We start from the raw sequence: 18,192 nt of genomic DNA, 5'->3' as shown, positions 1-18,192 counted from the left end.
CGAGAACTGCTCCTGAGAGAACAGCTTTGAGAGAACTGTGGCTGGCCCAAGGTCACCCAGTTAGCTGTATGTGGAGGTTCTCCAGATTAGAGTCTGCCGCTTTTAACCACTATACCGAACTGGCGCTACACCAAACTGGAAGGTGGACTCTATGGCACTGTAACCCACTGCGGTGGTCCCTGCCCTCCCCAGGCTCCATCCCCAAATCTCCAGGAGTTTCCCAACCTGGGTCTCGCAACTCTGGGCCCCCATCCCCCACCAGTGGCCAGGGACGACGACGACACCTGGCAATCCTAACGGAAGCCCAGTGGCGTCTTTAACACTAACAATATTTATTCCAGATTGAATCTTCATGAGTCAGAGCTCACTTCTTCAAATGCCGTGGGAAGGAAATCATTTTGGAGATTTTTATAAGAAAAAACGCAGAATGGGGGAAAGAGAAAGGAGGAGTTGGGGGCGGAAGGAGCCCTGGCATGGATCCTTTCCTCTGTGGTTCCTTGTGTCTGAACGAAAGGAGCTTTTACACTCAAAAGCTCATACCCCGAAAATCTTGTGGGTCTCTACTGGACTCAAATCCTGCTCCTCTACCTGCAGAGCAACACAGCTACCCACCTGAAACTGTGATTTCTTGTGCAAGGGGCTAGAACCAATTTGGTTGTTACATCAGTTTTTCTTAGGGTACAGATACCCTAATGAAGGAGGATTAAGGCGACTAATCAAGGAAGAAGCAGTCTGACACGTCAGATAATGAACACCACTAAAGGGTTTCAGTATGATACGACGTGTTAAGAGCCAGTCAAAGTCTCTGAAAAGTGGGTCCCATTGAGGATTAGATATTACAGGCCTTTGCGTGTATCTGTTGGACAAAGCCTGGCCAGTCAATCCAGCCCAGCTGTCAAGGTGGGGACAGAAGCAAAGGCAGCCGTGATGGGATGGAATTTGTAACTTTCACAGGCCAACGGGACATCGGAAAAGATGTTAAAATGCAACCAGACACAAAATGTGTGCAGTTCCAGGATAGGTAATGCAGAGCTCCGAGAGCAACATTTGAGCAATTCAAAAATCTCACTCATGCAAATATTATAGTGAACACCTGTTTGAAGTAGTCAATCGGGAAAGATGTCTTATTTTGCTTTTTAAAATATGGGAGCCCTACTGTTAACTGATGTACAGAGTGACTGAAAACCATGTGACGAGGCCCATGAGTTTTCCCAGGTCCTCTACCCATTTCTCTTCTCCCAGCCAAAGAAATTCCCTGCAGACTTCCGACAAAATTCCCAGGGATTTTGCCAACGTTTCCACAATGAAGGACGTCACCATAGAACATGGGGACCTGTGGCAGTTACAAGAGGAGGCTGAGTAGGATGAAGCTCAAAGGTAGCTATACCCGAGGCTCAAAGCTTTATTATGGCCCAGGTCACACGGGCCGGAAAATGCGGGGGGGGGGGGGGCGTGGCTACTTTGGGCAACGCTAGCAGCACAACAATGCGATCAGACGCGTCGGCGGCAACCCGTGGTTCCGGCCCTCGGTATGTGCGCTGCAATGCAGACGGCCAGAGGGAAAAGCCGCGCCGGCGCGATCACACCAAGGGAGTCCGGAGGCAGCCCGTGGCAAACCGTTAGCTACCACCATCGTTGAGAGTTTTTTTATCGCACAATTTCGGCGGCATGCCACAGGTTGGCCACGGGTGTGCTCTACTTCCCAGATGTCGTGGTGTGATCACGGCCAGAAAATCCTCCAACCAATCGAGGCTCTCCCGCAGCTAATTCCCCGTGTGAACAGGACCTATGTTTAGGATTAGGCTATATCGAAGCACCTCAGGAGCCTGTGGAGTTGTTGCCTGGAACCTCTATGACAGCGGTTCTCAACCTGTGGGTCGCGACCCCTTTGGGGGTCGAATGACCCTTTCACAGGGGTTGCCTAAGACCATCGGAAAGCACAACTTTCCAATGATCTTAGGATAGGGCTCCCAAGTCTTGCCAAATCGTGGCGGGGGGTCACATCTCTTTGCAGAATCCCTGCCGCGGGGACGGCAAGACGCGTTGGGGGTCACCACAACATGAGGAACTGTATTAAAGGGTCGCAGCATTAGGAAGGTTGAGAACCACTGCTCTATGAAATGGCCCCCTTCCTCACACTAGCCCCTTTTTAACTTGGAATCATCAACCGCCCACATTCCTGCGAATGGGTGACACAAGTTTCAGATGAAGTTTTGGTAGCATGTAAACTACATGTCCCCACAGAGCTCTTCCTCCGACTCTTTAATGACAACATTGGATGTATTTATGAGGTAAATTTAGCCCCCTTTTGCTAAATATTCAACTGGGCAGACCAGACATGGGTGAAGGGAAAACAATGTGTTTTATTTAACAGGGGGGGAAACAGATCTTCCGCAGAATGAATTTTAGCTGTGGAATGTTTTCAGCTGAAATGGGTAAAAATGGCTCTCAGCTGCGATCTAGCAGTTGCAACTTTCCCCCCAAGGGACTGAACACTTTGTAACTGGCCAGGCTCCAGTAAATAAACACTGTGATGATTTCTTGTCTCCTTTCTCTGTAACATTTACCTCAGGTTAGGAAGTTTACTAGACCTACCCAAACACAGGTTCCCTCAACTGTGTATGTCTCCCCTTTCACCTCATAGTCTCCGGTTCTTAGAAACTGCCCAGGTAGATTTGGTGCTTCTGGCTTTTACTAGGGGGCTTATTTGTCATTTTTTAAAAAACGGCTTTCTCCCCAAAGACTACCAAAACCCTACCTAAAAGCCAAATAAAAATCCTGGCTAAACTGACACTCTTATCCAGAGCCACAAATTCTCTGAGGAGAGTTTTTCCTCCTCCTTTTTATACTGAGGCTTACTGATCCCACCCATCCAGTGGTGTTCCTTGGGCTCTGATTGGCTGCCACTCGCTTGGATCTGCATGAGGCCAAAATCACAAGGATTGGGACTTTTGGGGATGATCACCACAGACCCTTTTCCTGACAAAACTATATAATGTCCTGATGAGGGCGATGATACCAAAAATAAAATAAAATTGAATATGGCATTCTTAACAAAGACATTTGGGGGGCAAAGCTACATGAAACATCTCCGGGGTGTCCCCCTCAAATCATTGTCAAATTTTTATATCCCTCATTCCAACAAAAGTCTTGTTGGAGCTCACAGTGCCTCTTGTATGAATCCTGAACATAACTCTCTTCTGCATTCATGCCAAATTCATAGTTATGAGGATTTCTCCCACTTTATGTAGGTTGAACACAAATCTGAACACACATGAAGTTGGCATGCAGAAGGTCCCAGGTTCAATCCCCAGCGTCTCCAGTTAAAAGGATCGGGTAGGAGGTGATATGAAACCCTGGAAAGCCGCTGCCAGTCTGAGTAGACAATACTGACTCACATAAGAACATAAGAGACGCCAAAGTTGGATCAGGCCAAAGGCCCATCCAGTCCAACACTCTGTGTCACACAGGGGCCAGAAATACCCGGTGCCATCAGGAGGTCCACCAGTGGGGCCAGGACACTAGAAGCCCTCCCACTGTTGACCCCCCCAAACACCAAGAAGACAGAGCATCACTTGCCCCAGAGCCCCTATCTATACCTTGTAGCTAATAGCCACTGAGGGACCTCTGCTCCATATGCTTATCTAATTCCCTTTTGAAGCCGTCCATGCTTGTAGCCGCCACCACTTCCTGTGGCAATGAATTCCATGTGAATTCCACATGAATTCCACGTGACTTTGATGGACTGATGGTCTGATTCAGTATAAGGCAGCTTCATGTGTTCACCTGAAATTGCATTATACTGAATTAGACCCTTGGATCATTCCAGGTCAGTATTGTCTCCTCTGACTCACAGAGGTTCTTGAGCAGAGACCTTTCACAACACCCATTACCTGGTCCTTTCCACTGGAGATGCCGGGGATTGAACCTGGGACCTTTTGCATTCCAAGCAGAGGCTCTACCACTGAGCCACAGTCCCTCCCTGAGGACAATGATTGGCTCTCTTGAGTCATTTGACACGCAGAACCGGAAGGATTCTGGTCTGTGGCCTTGATTTGTAGCCTGGCTTGAACTGCTTTTTTTGGCTTTAAAATATTTAAAAAACCTATGATCTGAGGGTACTAACCTTCACCTATCAGACTCTTTGGTCACTCTCCCGTCCGAACATTGCCTAGAAAACACACAAGCTTGGAAATATTCCATCACCCCCCCCCCGCCTGTCGAGTTTTCTTTGGTATACACGATACAGGACACAGCGTACATTTTAATTAAAAACAATGTTCTCAGTCAAGCAGCTGGTTAATGAAGCCTGAGTGAGCATTGTTCACCCCACCGAGAGTTCGAAGTTGGCGTCGCCTGAACGGAGACACGTGTGAAGAAACACATGACAGTTTCGTCTTTCGGTATCACTGCTCAGGGTTCTCAGAAGTGGCCTCTAAAGCTGTGCTTCATCAGCTGAAAAGTCATCACAGGATATGCACTGGACATCCAGCAAAGGGCCCGATCCACCAAAACACTCCTGTTCATTTCCTATAGCCCTGGGGTAGGAAAGTTTTACCACTGGGTTATGCAGGCTGTGGGAGGTCGGTAGTTCAGGAGTTCGAGACCCGGGTGCCGCATGACGGAGTGAGCTCCCGTCTCTAGTTCCAGCTCCTGCCAACCTAGCAGTTCGAAAGCAAGAAATTGCAAGTAGATAAATAGGTACCTCTTCGGTGGGAAGGTAACAGCGCTCCGTGCGCCTTGGTGTTTAGTCATGCCGGCCACATGACCACGGAAACGTCTTCGGACAGCGCTGGCTCTTTGGCTTTGTAACGGAGATGAGCACCGCAACCCTAGAGTCGGATTCGACTGGCTTTCGAGCAAGGGGAACCTTTACCTTTACCTATGCCCTAAGAGTCTTCGGAGGGCTAATTTGTGCACCGCAGTTGCATACTGCCCTTGGGTGTATTTCAGCTTGTGCGTTGCCAAGGGAAGCATCTCAAAGATCTATGGTATGAACGTGCATTGGATAGAGTTGCCAACCTTCAGGTGACGCCTGGAGCTCTCCCACTATTACAGTTGATCTCCAGACTACAGAAATCAGTTCCCCTGGAGGAAATGGCGGCTTTGGAGGGTGGACTGTGTGGCATTGTGCCCTGCTGAGGTTCCTCCCCTCCCCTCCCCAGGCTCCATCCCCAAAATCTCCAGCTATTTCCCAAACCAGAGCTGGTGGCCACCCTACCATTGGTTAGTCAAGAATAGAAGAGGGCCAACTCTAAAAATCTAATTATGAAACATACAAAAATATACATGTATTTATTAAACACAAATTAAACTAACAAATAAGGGCCCAAGAAACCAAGACACCAGAAACCAATTGTCAACACCTTTTTGATCAACACTGCTTTTAACCTAAGGAACATTTTATTGGGAACATTTGGCTGTACAATCTCAGGAGAATATACAGTTGACCAGAGAGAACTACTACTGGACTTGTGATTGCACTGGAGGCTTCATTTGTATTTTTGTATTTCTTTTCTTTGCCCAGTGGTTAAACTTTGGAACAATTGGTTTCTGGTCTTTATTCCATATATGTATGATTGTATATATTTTTGCATATCAGCCAACATGTTCTGTCTGTATTAGACCTCTGAGGAAGGCCTGTAAAGGCCGAAACGCGTTAGGTCTATCTTATTAGCCCTTGTATGTTTTTATATTTGTATATGAGGTAGGAATGGGCCCTTGTTTGTTATTTTAATTTATGTTGAATAAATACATGTATATTTTTGTAAGTTTCATAATTAGATTTTTAGAGCTGGCCCTCTTCTATTCTTGACTAACCTTTTTAGGTTCTGAATTCTAGGTTTAGGTTCAGTTTTTTCCCCTTTTTTCTTCTTTGTCTTCACCCTATCATTGGACCATAGCCAGAATGTGCAATATGCAACACCCGTAATAATGGGGAAACCTGATAACAGTGGACGTGATCTGGTCAAAGTTAAGCATATTCAAGTCTGGTTGAGCAAAGGCTGAGTCCACTGGCACCTTTAAGAACAGCAAAGTTTTATTCACGGTCTTAAAGGTGCCACTGGACTCAAACTTTGTTCTGTTGCTACAGACCAACACAGCTACCCATCTGAATCAAGTCTGGTTGGTTTTCAATGGGAGTTTGAACAAGTGCTTATAGCAAAGCTGTTAATGATAGGACATTTTAAAGGCAATTAGTCTATGAATTCCAGTGCCAGGAGGCAACCTCAGGGGAAGGCCTCACCCTCTACGCCAGGGGTGTCAAACATGCTGCTCAGGGGCCGGACCAGGCCCCCGGAGGGCTTCTATCAGGTCCGCAGGGAATTAGATAAGCATATGGAGCAGAGGTCCATCAGTGGCTATTAGCCACAAGGTATAGATAGGGACTCCGGGGCAAGTGATGCTCTGTCTTCTTGGTGCTTGGGGGGGGGGGGTCAACAGTGGGAGGGCTTCTAATGTCCTGGCCCCACTGGTGGACCTCCTGATGGCACTGGTATTTCTGATCACTGTGTGATACAGAGTGTTGGGCTGAATGGGCCTTTGGCCTGATCCAACATTGGCGTCTCTTATGTTCTTATGTTCTTACACCTGAACTGCATACTCAAGATTGCAACAGCACAGCCATTTTGATGTGATAATTCAGAGCAAGAGGTGTCAGTTATCAGGCACTGTTAAATAAACAAAATATTGCAAGAGTGCTAATGTTTTAAGCATGTTTTTATTTTAAGTTAAAAAAACCCTTTGTGTTTGCGTCCTTTATAAAGTTTACACCTCCACTACCTGGCATTACATTTTATGACACACATGGCCCTGCCCAACAAGGTCTCATTTATGTCAGATCCGGCCCTCGTAACAAATGAGTTCGACACCCCTGCTCTATGCCTTGTTGTTGGCTCTCCAGAGGAACTGGTTGGCCACTGGGTGAGACAGAACACTGGACTAGATCCAGCAGGCTACTGATGTTCTTATGTCACTAATCCACAGGGACACCATAAACCTGAAGTGAGTTGATGGCACATAACATGCACACATAAAGCTGGAGAAAAGTGCTCACCATTGCCTGGATCATACCCACTACATTTTGGCATGGTGGGGGTATACGTAACCATGAGCATATGAAGTCTCTGTTTAGTGGTATCTGGTCCTGGACTGGTTGCCCACAGTGCTTACCTATACTTTATGCATTAAAAAAAATTACCTACTCCACAGTTATCCTTCCTAAGGACAAGTCAATAACAGCGCTAGTCTATTTTAAGGTGGCCTTTCTGGTCAAAAGGAAACAAGGAAGCCACTGAACACCTGTCCATCATACGTGGATCTTGCTCCAGTGGGCAGCCCCTGCTCCTCTTCCTGGCTTCAGTGCTTAGTTCTCGTGGCCTTTTCTTACACACCCAGGGAAATGCTGATTGCTACTTTGGGTGAGGAAGCATTTTTTTCTCCAGGCCAGTTTGGCCAGGGATCCTGGAGGTTTTTTGTCATCTTCTGGGCATGGAACAGGGGTCACTGGGTGTGTGTGTTGGGGAGGTATTTGTGAATTTCCTGCATTGTGCAGGGGGTTGGACTAGATGACTCTGGAAGTCCCTTCCAACTCTATGATTTTATGATTTTTTTTTAGAAATTCCCCCTATGAGTTGCTTTGGGAATCCAAACTATGATAAATAAATACACCCCCCTCACTGCTACGATCACATAAACTGAGGGTTAATTGCTAAAAAGAGGGGATGAAATCTCTCTGACTGCAAGCCTTCTTTCTGTCTGGGAGGGCTTGCGTCTTCATCTCAGGGCCAAACAATACATCGTGCAAGGGACCTGCCAGCAGATCTTCCAATGTGAAGTTCAGCACCTAAACAAAAACAAAAAACTGTGGGAGGGAAGGGGAGAGGCTAGATATGGATTGGGACCATGGCATTGGGGAAGGGGGAATTAACTGGTCCCCCCCTTCTGTTTCCCTGATTGAAAATGCCACCCACCTTCTTTAAGCCCCAGTAAGAAAAGCCAGGCACCCTGACATTTCGATATCCCAATTTTGTCCAATCTGGGAAGCTAAGCAGGGTCGGCCCTGTTTGGTGTCTGGATGGGAGACCATCCAGGAATACCAGGGCTGCGACACAAAAGCAGGGAGTGGCAAATCACTTCCATGCACCTCTTACTGTGAAAACCTGACAGGGTTGCTATAAGTTGTTTGCAACTTGACGGCGAAAAAAGAAAAGGAAAGGAAAAGAAACAGGGAATCTCATATTACTTTATGTGTTTTATCTACGTTGCAAGGCATCTCTGAGCTCCGTAAGGAAGAATAAACGATTAAATGAATAAAGATAAAAATAGGATGCCTGTCTTCTTTCCCTGCTAGGACTTAAAGAACAGTTTTATGTCATGAGCGGGGGGGGGGGGGGGGGGGGGAGGTTAACGCCTCTCTCCCACTGTTCCAAGCTCCCAATTCATGTTGTAGTCCCCATCCCAACCACTGCTACAGTTATAAATTTTAGAGTTGAATTGCATGCCTGGGAAGCATAGCATTACCAGTTTTTTTAAAAAAATTCTCCAGGGAAGAAACAGCAGCTGGGGGCAGCCAGGGGGTGGGGGGCTGTAAGGATTATTGCCATGTGGGAGTAGCTCCCGTACCCCTATAGTAGCCTCCACGGCCAGGCCAAAGAGAGACCATCACTATTTGGTTACTATTTCACATCTGTAAAGGGCAAATGAGGGAGGGAAGGCGGCACGCTGTAGCCCGATCTCATCAGATCTTGGAAACTGAACAGGGTCAGTACTTGAATGGGAGACCACCAGGGAAGGCTCTGCAGTGAAAGGCCATAGCAAACCACGTCGGCTTCTCCCTTGCCTTGGAAGCCTCTTGCTGGGGTTGCCGTAAGTGGGAAGCTAAGCAGGGGTTGGTGCTTGGAAGGGAGGCCGCCAAGGAAGGCTCTGCAGAGGAAGGCCATGGCAGACCCCCTCTGCTTCTCCCTTGCCTTGGAAGCCTCTTGCTGGGGTGGCCATAAGTTGGAAGCTAAGCAGGGTCAGTACTTGGAAGGGAGACCACCAAGGAAGGCTGTGCAGAGGAAGGCCATGGCAGACCCCCTCTGCTTCTCCCTTGCCTTGGAAGCCTCTTGCTGGGGTTGCCGTAAGTGGGAAGGTAAGCAGGGTTGGTGCTTGGAAGGGAGACCACCAAGGAAGGCTCTGCAGAGGAAGGCAATAGCAAATCACGTCAGCTTCTCCCTTGCCTTGGAAGCCTCTTGCTGGGGTCTTCTTAAGTCGGCTGCGACTTGACGGCATTTCACACACACGCACACACACACAAAGCAAATGCAAAAAAACCCACCCAAAAACCAGAGGATGCATTTTCTTTCAAATGGAAATTGTTTGGTTTTCTGTGACCATCTTTGCGATATTGCAGCGTTTATGAATCATTAATTGACATTTGATTTGTGGTGACTAATGCTGACAGAGGCACTGGAAATCTTTTCTGCCTAATTATACATGCTGGAAATTTACTAGCCTCTAGCTCCGCATTCTCTCTAGCACGATGCTCCGATTTCACCGCCATCCTAGAGACGGCTATTTTTAAACCTGCCCTTCCCTCAGCTAGCCTGAGGTAGTGTATCTGGTTCTCTCCTTCCCTGCTGTCTTCACAACGGCCCTGCGAGGCAGGTTAAGTTGAGTGAGAGAGCGGTTGGTACCAAATTGCCCAGTGAGCTTCATCTCTGAGAAGGAATTTGAGGCCAGGTCTCCATAAGTTCTAACCCTGACCCTGACGGCCCAAGCCAGCCCAATCTCATCAGATCTCAGAAGCTAAGCAGAGCCGGCCCTGGCAAATAATTGGAAGGGAGACCTCCAAGGAATACCAAGGCTGGGACGCAGAGGCAGGCCATGGCAAACCGCCTCTGAACATCTCTTGCCTTGAAAACCCTACAGGGTCGCCATATGACTGCCGCGACTTGATGGCGCTTTCCATCACCCACTCCCCAAGTTCTAGACCTACCCTGTAACCAATGCTCCCTCTAAGCTGTGGAGTCTTGTGAGCAAAAATTCTACCTTGTGAGCTACTGGCATTAAAGCTGTGAGCGACCAATTTGGCTGCTGCATAAATTGTTTTGCCATGGAGCCATCCTTCCTGAGCTAAGACAAAAATGTCTGAGCTGGAGGCTAAAAAACTGTGAGCTAGCTCACACTAACTCAGCTTAGAGGGAACACTGCCTGTAACCAGTGTTCCCTCTAAGCTGAGTTAGTGTGCACTAGCTCACAGTTTCTTAGCCTCCGGCTCACCCATTTTTGCCTTGGCTCAGGAAGGATGGCTCCAGAGCAAACTAATTTATACAGTAGCCAAATCGCTCGCTCACAACTTTAATGCCACTAACTCACAAAGTAGAATTTTTGCTCACAAGACTCCACAGCTTAGAAGGAACATTGCCTGTAACTCTTACAACATACTGGCTGCCTGCTATGCCGTCACATGGCAGCCTGAGGATATTCCTTCTTCGCTTCGGTTTTCCATGTACGAAACGGGGATACTGTCTTTCCTAACAGCAGCTTTGACAAGTCATATAGCAGACATGTTTAAGGCTCTTCCTGCAATTTGCACATCTTACGGTTGGAAAGATGGGCAGACAAATACGAGCCGTTATCCTTTCAGTTTGCAGAAAGCCAAACGTCCTCTCTAAAGCCATTGCCGTCGGGTCATTTCTTGAAATGGGCTTGTGAGTTTTTTGCATTCCCGGTTTAAACAAACCTGGAAAGTTCCCAGAAGTGAGGCGTAAAGAGTTGGTTAGAACCAATGTTCCCTCTAAGCCGTGGAGCCTTGTGAGCAAAAATTCTACTTCATGAGCTGCCGGCATTAAAGTTGTGAGCGAGCGATTTGGCTGCTACAGAAATGAGTTGGCTCTGGAGCTGTCCTTCCTGAGCTGAGACAAAAATGTGTGAGCTGGAGGCTAAGAAACTGTGAGCTAGCTCACACAATCTCAGCTTAGAGGGAACACCGCTGCCAAGGAAGTCCAGGGTTGTGGCAGGCAATGGCGAACCATCTGTGAATGTCTCTTGCCTTGAAACCCTACAGGCTCACCGCAAGTCAACTTGACCGCCAACGAACAACAATAAAGAATGCAGATGATTAAGACTTCACATTGCCTTCCAGCCAGGATTTAGTGACAAAATACCTCCAGAAGAGTGGTACTAAAAAGAAGAGCATACCTCTGAGCATGTGCAAAAACACCCATGCTTTATTGCTCAATAACCACGTACATCAGGGAGTAGGAGGGGAAATATTTGGATCACAAGTTGTCGTTTCTGGCATATTTCGGTCCCTGAATCTCCTTTCATGTGGCAGGTAGTTAAACTCAGATTTGAAAAACTCGAATCCTGCACCTTTGGCAAAAGCCATCCTGTGGCCTTTAGCAAGCTTACAAGCTTTCAGCCACAGTTCCTGGCTTGTAAAATTTGAATAACAATTGCCTACCACCAAGTTGGCCCAATACAGTCAAAAGCACTTTGGAAAATTAAATAGCAATGCAAATTATAAACATCCGTGGCTATTACTGCCCTAACAGTACTCAAGCGCCATGTGTACATCTAGGTTAGTTACATTTTTTTTATTTAAAAGAAGTGGCCAAAACTCACATTTTTGCCAGTGCATATTCTGTGCCAGGAGAGATCCCCTTTCCCCCTGTCTCTCTGTCTGCTTTTCGGGCTGCTCCTTGCTCCTCTATGGGAAGATCGGCTGTCCAGATGTTCCTTTCACCCTTTTTTTAAAGCCCAGGTTCCCGCTGAATGACATGACGTTGTCACATCCTCTTACCCACAACCGCTTGAGAGTCAACCCCCACGCACACACTCAACACACTCCTTTGCTGTGTGCTCCGGCTCACCACAACAGACACTCCTTCCAAGGCGACAGTAACAGAGAAAATGTTGTGCACCAGTGACACTTTTTAATCAGAGGAGCCTTTTGCAAACCTCCGTGGAAGGCCTGTGAAGAAGAACTGACGTTCACGGGAGTTTGCTTAGTCCCGTGTACATCTGAAGCACCAACTCGGAAGGATTTGGATCCATGGAGGAGTCTACGGCTCAAATCCTTCGCTAAAGGCAGCCGATGTGGCTCTCTTTATTTACACCAGATGGAAAAGGTGGCCCGGTGGTGTTCAACCATTTTTAAAAGAGAAGAACGAGTTTGGTTTGGTTTGGTTTTGGTTTGGGACTCTTTACAAGAATCTGGAGTCCCTCGGGGTGGCCTCAGTCAAGACTCGGAGAGGAAGCACCTGCGAGAACGTCACGCATCGCTGGACAAAAAGGACTGCAGGCATACATGCTGAAAGATAATGTTTCCTATGAGAGAAAACAGTGGTCGGGGCAGGGGAACGGTCGGGCAGGGTTCGCCAGCCCTTAGTCAACATGGCACTTGAAAATGCAGAAATGTTCAGAGGCGAAACAACCGCAGCCGTTTCAGCCCAGACCAAGTCCTGGATTGTTCAACTTGAGTTGCTGTCTTCTTTTTACTGGCCCGGCCCCTGTGCCACCGACGCTATAAACAAAATTACACTAAAAACAGACCATCAAATGTTGTATAGCTCTCTATTGAATACTTTCTAACATGAATTATATAATACAATAACTTTTATCACGCCTCACGTAGCAACATTCAGTATATTGATATAAATGTATACACACTTGAGCAACATCCGTGGTCAAGGAATATGCATTAAACTAAAAGTTTCCTCTGCTCAGTGCAATAGACAAGATAATGCTAGGGTGACAGCGTACGAATATACTTTCATCAATTCTTGTTTGGAACCCAACATGAATGAGCAAAACTTCAGTAATGCGGACCCAGCCTGCTACTGTTCAAAAAGCATTCGCTGTTGGAAGCAAGTTGAAGAAGTCATTAAACGAAACCGCCTTCAGTCTGTTTTGTAAATCAGTCGGTGGGAGTCTTGTTGCTGTTTTGTATACCAGTCTTTGGAACTATTCCCTGTTTCACCCATACATACTTGTCTAATGGATGCAAGCAATTTAGAAGAGATCTTCTTCTCCAGTTCAGAAGAAGGAAAGTAATTGCTTTTAAGTATTTTGGAACAAACGTTTTGATTCTACCGATATAGTTTTGCTTATATCTACTCACACTGAACTTCCCTTTTGTGTTTGTAGTACTTCTGTGCCATCAACAGCCGCCCAACTGATACATTACCCCCATTGTTTCCTGTACATGTCAAAAAAAGTTCCAAACACATGAAGCTGCCTAATCAGACCACTGGTCCCATCAAAGTCAGTATTGTCTACTCAGCTGGCAGCTGCCCTCCAAGTTCTCAGGCAGAGAGAGGTCTTTCACATCACCTAGTGCCTGGTCCTTAGCTGGAGATGCCGGGGGTTGAACCTGGGACCTTCTGCATGCCAAGCAGATGCTCTGCCATTGAGACACATTCCCTCCTCTGCTGAATATATGGAGGCAGAGCTGTATTGGCCTATGGCAGCCAGAACTAGGAAGAGTCTTGCTGTAGAGTCTTGCAAACCAAACACATCCTGAGAGTTCAACGTCCAGAGTCCTCAGCTATTTCTTAGGCGCAGGTCTTCCTGTTAGGCTTGCCAACCTCCAGGTTGGGCCTGGAGATCTCCAGGAATTACAACAGAGATCAGTCCTCCTGAAGAAAATGGCTGCTTTGGAGGGTGCGCTTTAGAATCATAGAATCATAGAGAGTTGGAAGGGGCCCTACAGGCCATCTTGTCCAACCCCCCCGCCCAATGCAGGACCAGCCAAAAGCATCTCTGACAAATATCCGTCCAGCCTCTTCTTGAAAGCTGCCAGTGAAGGGGAGATACCCACCCCCCTAGGCGGCTGATTCCACCTTCGATCCACTCTGACCGTGAAAAAGTGTTTCCTGATATCCAGCCAATACCTTTCTGCATGTAATTTAAACCCCTTGCTTCGGGTCCTCTCCTCGGCTGCCAACTGGAACAGCTCCTTGCTCTCCTCCAAATGACAGCCTTTCGGATATTTAAAGAGAGCAATCATGTACCACCCAGTTTGGTGTAGTGGTGAAGTGTGCGGACTCTAATCTGGGAGAACCGGGCTTGATTCCCCACTCCTCCACTTGCACCTGGCTGGAAGACCTTGGGCAAGCCATAATTCTGGCACAGCTGTTCTTGAAAAAGACCAGTTTCTGTCAAGTTCTCTCAGCCCCACTGACCTCACAGGGGGTGTCTGTTGTGGGGAGGGGAAGGGAAAGGAGTTTGTAAGCCACTCTGAGACACCTTTCGGTAGTGAAGGGCGGGGCATAAATCCAATCTCCTCTTCTTCTTCTCAGTCTCCTCTTCTCCAAACTAAACATTCCCAAGGCCCTTAGCTTTTCCTCGTAGGGCTCAGTCTCCAGACCCCTGATCAGCCTCATTGCTCTCTTCTGCATCATATCCCACTGAGGTTTCTCCCCTCCCCTCCCCAAACCCTGTCCTCCCAGGTTCCATTCCGCCCAAAATATCCAGGAATTTCCAGGACTGGAGCTGATGACCCTAGTGCGGACCCTGATGATGCCAGAAGTGTTTGTGATCCAGAGTTTCTTTTTGTGAAATGCAGGATGATTTTGAAGGGTCAAGGAGGTGTTAAATGCATGGCAGGAGGACTGTATAAAAAGATTTTTTAACAGATCGCAAGCATTTTCGTCTGATTGATGGATGGATTGATAGGATTTTTACCCTGCAGCTCTCAGTCTAAAAGCAGGGGTGTCAAACATGCGGCCCAAAGGCCAGATCAGGCCCCCGGTGAGCTTCCATCAGGCCCGCAGTGGAACTGGCTGTCTTCTGCTTCTTCTTCCAGTTCTGCTGCTGCTGCTGCATCATCGTAGGTTTGCAGCTTACAGATGCACACCTGAACAGCATACTCAAGATTGCAACAGCACAGACATTTTGATGCAATCATTCAGAGCAGGAGGTGTCAGAAATCAGAAGCCTTAAATAAACAAAATATTGCAAGAGTGCTAATGTTTTAAGCATGTTTTTATTTTAAGTTTAAAAAAAACACCTTTGTGTTTGTGTCCTTTATAAAGTTTATACCTCCGCTACCTGGCATTACCTTTTATGACACACATGGCCCGGCCCAACATAACAAATCCGGCCCTCATAACAAATGAGTTCAACACCCCTGGTCTAAAAGGCTCCCAAAGCTGCTTTCAAAGCCAACTTCTAAAACAATCTGAAAACCGTTGCATATATAACACCAACAATGAACCCAGTGTGGATGAAAACTCCATGAATAATGAACACCTCCAATAAAAAGCCAAAAATATAAAATATGGAGATCCAAAAAGATTAATGCCGCCACATGGTGGTAAAAAGGTAAAGGTAAAGGTTTCCCTTGCTCGAAAGCCAGTCGAGTCCGACTCCAGGGTTGTGGTGCTCATCTACGTTTCAAAGCCGAAGAACCAGCGCTGTCTGAAGACGCTTCCGTGGTCATGTGGCCGGCATGACTAAACACCAAGGTGCACGGAACGCTGTTCCCTTCCCACTGAAGTGGTACCTATTTATCTACTTGCAATTTCTTGCTTTCGAACTGCTAGGTTGGCAGGAGCTGGAACTAGAGACGGGAGCTCACTCCGTCATGTGGCAACATGGGTCTCGAACTGCTGAGCTACCGACCTTCCACAGCCCGCAGTTCAGCGTCTTAACCACTTGAGCCACCGCAGCTCCCACATGGTGGTACCCAAATTTTAAAAAATGTGTTTCTGAGTATGTGCTTTTCCTAACCGCACGGAAACCAGAGCAGAAAACTTATTGCTGGAATCCTAAGGGCAAAAACAGACCTGATAAGGAGAACCAGACATATCCTCCTTCGTGTACAATGCAGATTGCAGGCTAATGCAGCCTCGATTTGCCTTGAGGCCATGTGAGGCAGGAAGGAGAGGTTTAACCCTTCATCTTCCCCTCAGTTTCATTAGCTGAAACTGGGCTCCCTGTTGGCATTTCAAAAGAGGAAAAGATGAGCTTTTAGAGAATGTATTTTTCCTCTAAAATGTTAATCTCAAAGGGGGCCATTTTTATAAAGAAAACAGAGCAGAAGTTGAAGGCTTAAACTCTGCCCTTCTCTGCACAGCCCCAGTGCAAACCGAGGCAGCACAAACCGGCCATTTACATTGAATGGACTGACAGTAATGCATTGTGAATTCAAGTTAGCAAACATGATGGGTGGGGGGAGGCTCAGGCGGTCTCTCATCCAGGTGCAGACTTGACCCCAGAGCAGGCTGCGTCTGTTTCCCTTCAACTCAGACCCTGGGACCTTTCAGTCAATTGAAACCTCATTTCCACCGCAGCACTGACAGCTTAGAAATGTAAAGACAGAACTTCAGGGCTTATCACAATCCCTAAACAGACAAACTCACCGTCAGACAAACAAGTCAGCCCCTGCGCAAAAGAATAAATGGACATAAATCCGACATTAAAAACAGCAACGCTCAAAACCCAGTGGGAGAACATTTTAATCTTCCAAGTCATTCCAGAGGTCCATCAGTGGCTCTTAGCCACAAAGTATAGATAGGGACTCTGGGGCAAGTGATGCTCTGTCTTCTTGGTGCTTGGGGGGGGGGCAACAGTGGGAGGGCTTCTAATGTCCTGGCCCCACTGGTGGATCTCCTGATGGCACCCGGTCTTTTTGACCACTGTGTGACACAGAGTGTTGGACTGGATGGGCCTTTGGCCTGATCCAACATTGGCATCTCTTATGTTCTTATGTCTGGGTCAGTGATGCTCTGTCTTCTTGGTGCTGGGGGGTGGCAGCAGTGGGAGGGCTTCTGGTGTCCTGGCCCCACTGGTGGACCTCCTGATGGCACCTGGTATTTGTGGCCCCTGTGTGACACAGAGTGTTGGACTGGATGGGCCACTGGCCTGATCCAACACTGGCTTCTCTTATGTTCCAGGAGAATTGATCTCTATGGGATTGTAGTTTTAAATAGGCCTGTATTCTTGGTGTTTGGGGGGGGCAACAGTGGGAGGGCTTCTGGTGTCCTGGCCCCACTGCTGGACCTCCTGAGGGCCCCTGGTATTTTTGGCCCCTGTGTGACAGAGTGCTGAACTGGATGGGCCATTGGCCTGATCCAACACTGGCTCCTCTTAGGTTCTTATGTCTGGGTCAGTGATGCTCTGTCTTCTTGGTGCTGGGGGGTGGCAGCAGTGGGAGGGCTTCTGGTGTCCTGGCCCCACTGCTGGACCTCCCGATGGCACCTGGTCTTTTTGGCCACTGTGTGACAGAGTGTTGAACTGGATGGGCCTTTGGCCTGATCCAGCATTGGCATCTCTTATGTTCTTATGTTCACTGCTGACCTAAAAGTGGTAGTCCTCAAACAGTTTTCAAGGGGAAATTCCAATGTGAGATTCCTGAAGCTGAGTTCATTCACAAGTTCAGAACAATGGACCCCCGCCCGCCAGAGCCAAATACAGACGCAAGATTCTTATTAGCGGGATACCAGTTTTCTGCTGCCAAGCATCCCCCCCCAATCAATCAGATGACAGTACACATTGTACCTTTCCATGCTTTACAAGCATTCTTTGCAACACCCCTCCAAACCTTCTGACTAATTAATTAATTAATTAATTAATTATCATATGGTTGTTGTAGATTTTCCTGGCTGTTTGGCCGTGGTCCCGGAAAATCCGCAACAACCAATGAACTCCGGCCGTGAAAGCCTCCGACAACATATTTATCAAATGGCAATGTGTGCCAAATAGCCAGGAGATCCTAAGATTGTCTGGCAGCCAGAAGTTCTAGCTCTTTTAGTGTTATGCACCACTAGGTGGCGAGCTAGACTTGTTTTTAAGGCAAGAGATGTTTCAGAGGTGGTTTGCCACTGCCTGCCTCTGTGTCATGGCCCTGGTATTCCTTGGAGGTCGCCCTTCCAAACACTAGCCAATGCTGACCCTGCTTAGCTTCCGAGATCTGACAGGTTCGGACTAGCCTGGGCTATCCAGATTAGGGTGCCTTCTGACTGGAATAAAAGGACTCAGATCTCCATTTCTACTCCGCTGTGTCTGACGAAGGGAGCTCTGCCTCTCGGAAGCTCATACCCTGAAACTCTTGTTCTTCTCTAAGGTGCAGCTGGCCTCAGATCTAACCCTAAACAAACTATAACTGAATGATGGAGAATAGCAGGGCACATCCAGGCATCCACCAATTCAGGCTGAGCATTATGAAAGAGAAGAAGAAGAGGAGGAGGAGGAGGAGGAGGA

At 47.5% G+C, this 18,192-nt stretch overlaps 1 protein-coding gene and 1 non-coding gene across 2 annotated transcripts in view; both read right to left on the bottom strand.

The window, feature by feature from the left end:
* The window catches only part of POU2AF1 (POU class 2 associating factor 1), a 36,876-nt gene extending 25,204 nt beyond the window's left edge, over positions 1 to 11,672 (bottom strand). Inside the window, exon 1 of the mRNA XM_015424999.1 lies at positions 11,611 to 11,672. Coding sequence (XP_015280485.1) covers positions 11,611 to 11,626 — 16 coding nt within the window. The 5' untranslated portion in view covers positions 11,627 to 11,672. The remainder of the gene's footprint in view (positions 1 to 11,610) is intronic.
* TRNAS-GGA lies at positions 3,908 to 3,979 on the bottom strand. The gene has a single exon. It is a non-coding gene; the product is annotated as a tRNA-Ser (tRNA).
* Positions 11,673 to 18,192: the final 6,520 nt, after the last annotated feature.

This window comes from Gekko japonicus, unplaced genomic scaffold (assembly GCF_001447785.1).
Source record: "Gekko japonicus isolate JY-2015 unplaced genomic scaffold, Gekko_japonicus_V1.1 scaffold2137, whole genome shotgun sequence".
NCBI lineage: Eukaryota > Metazoa > Chordata > Lepidosauria > Squamata > Gekkonidae > Gekko > Gekko japonicus.
The sequence above is the reverse complement of the archived record's forward strand: the minus strand, read 5'-3'. Positions and strand labels throughout refer to the sequence as shown.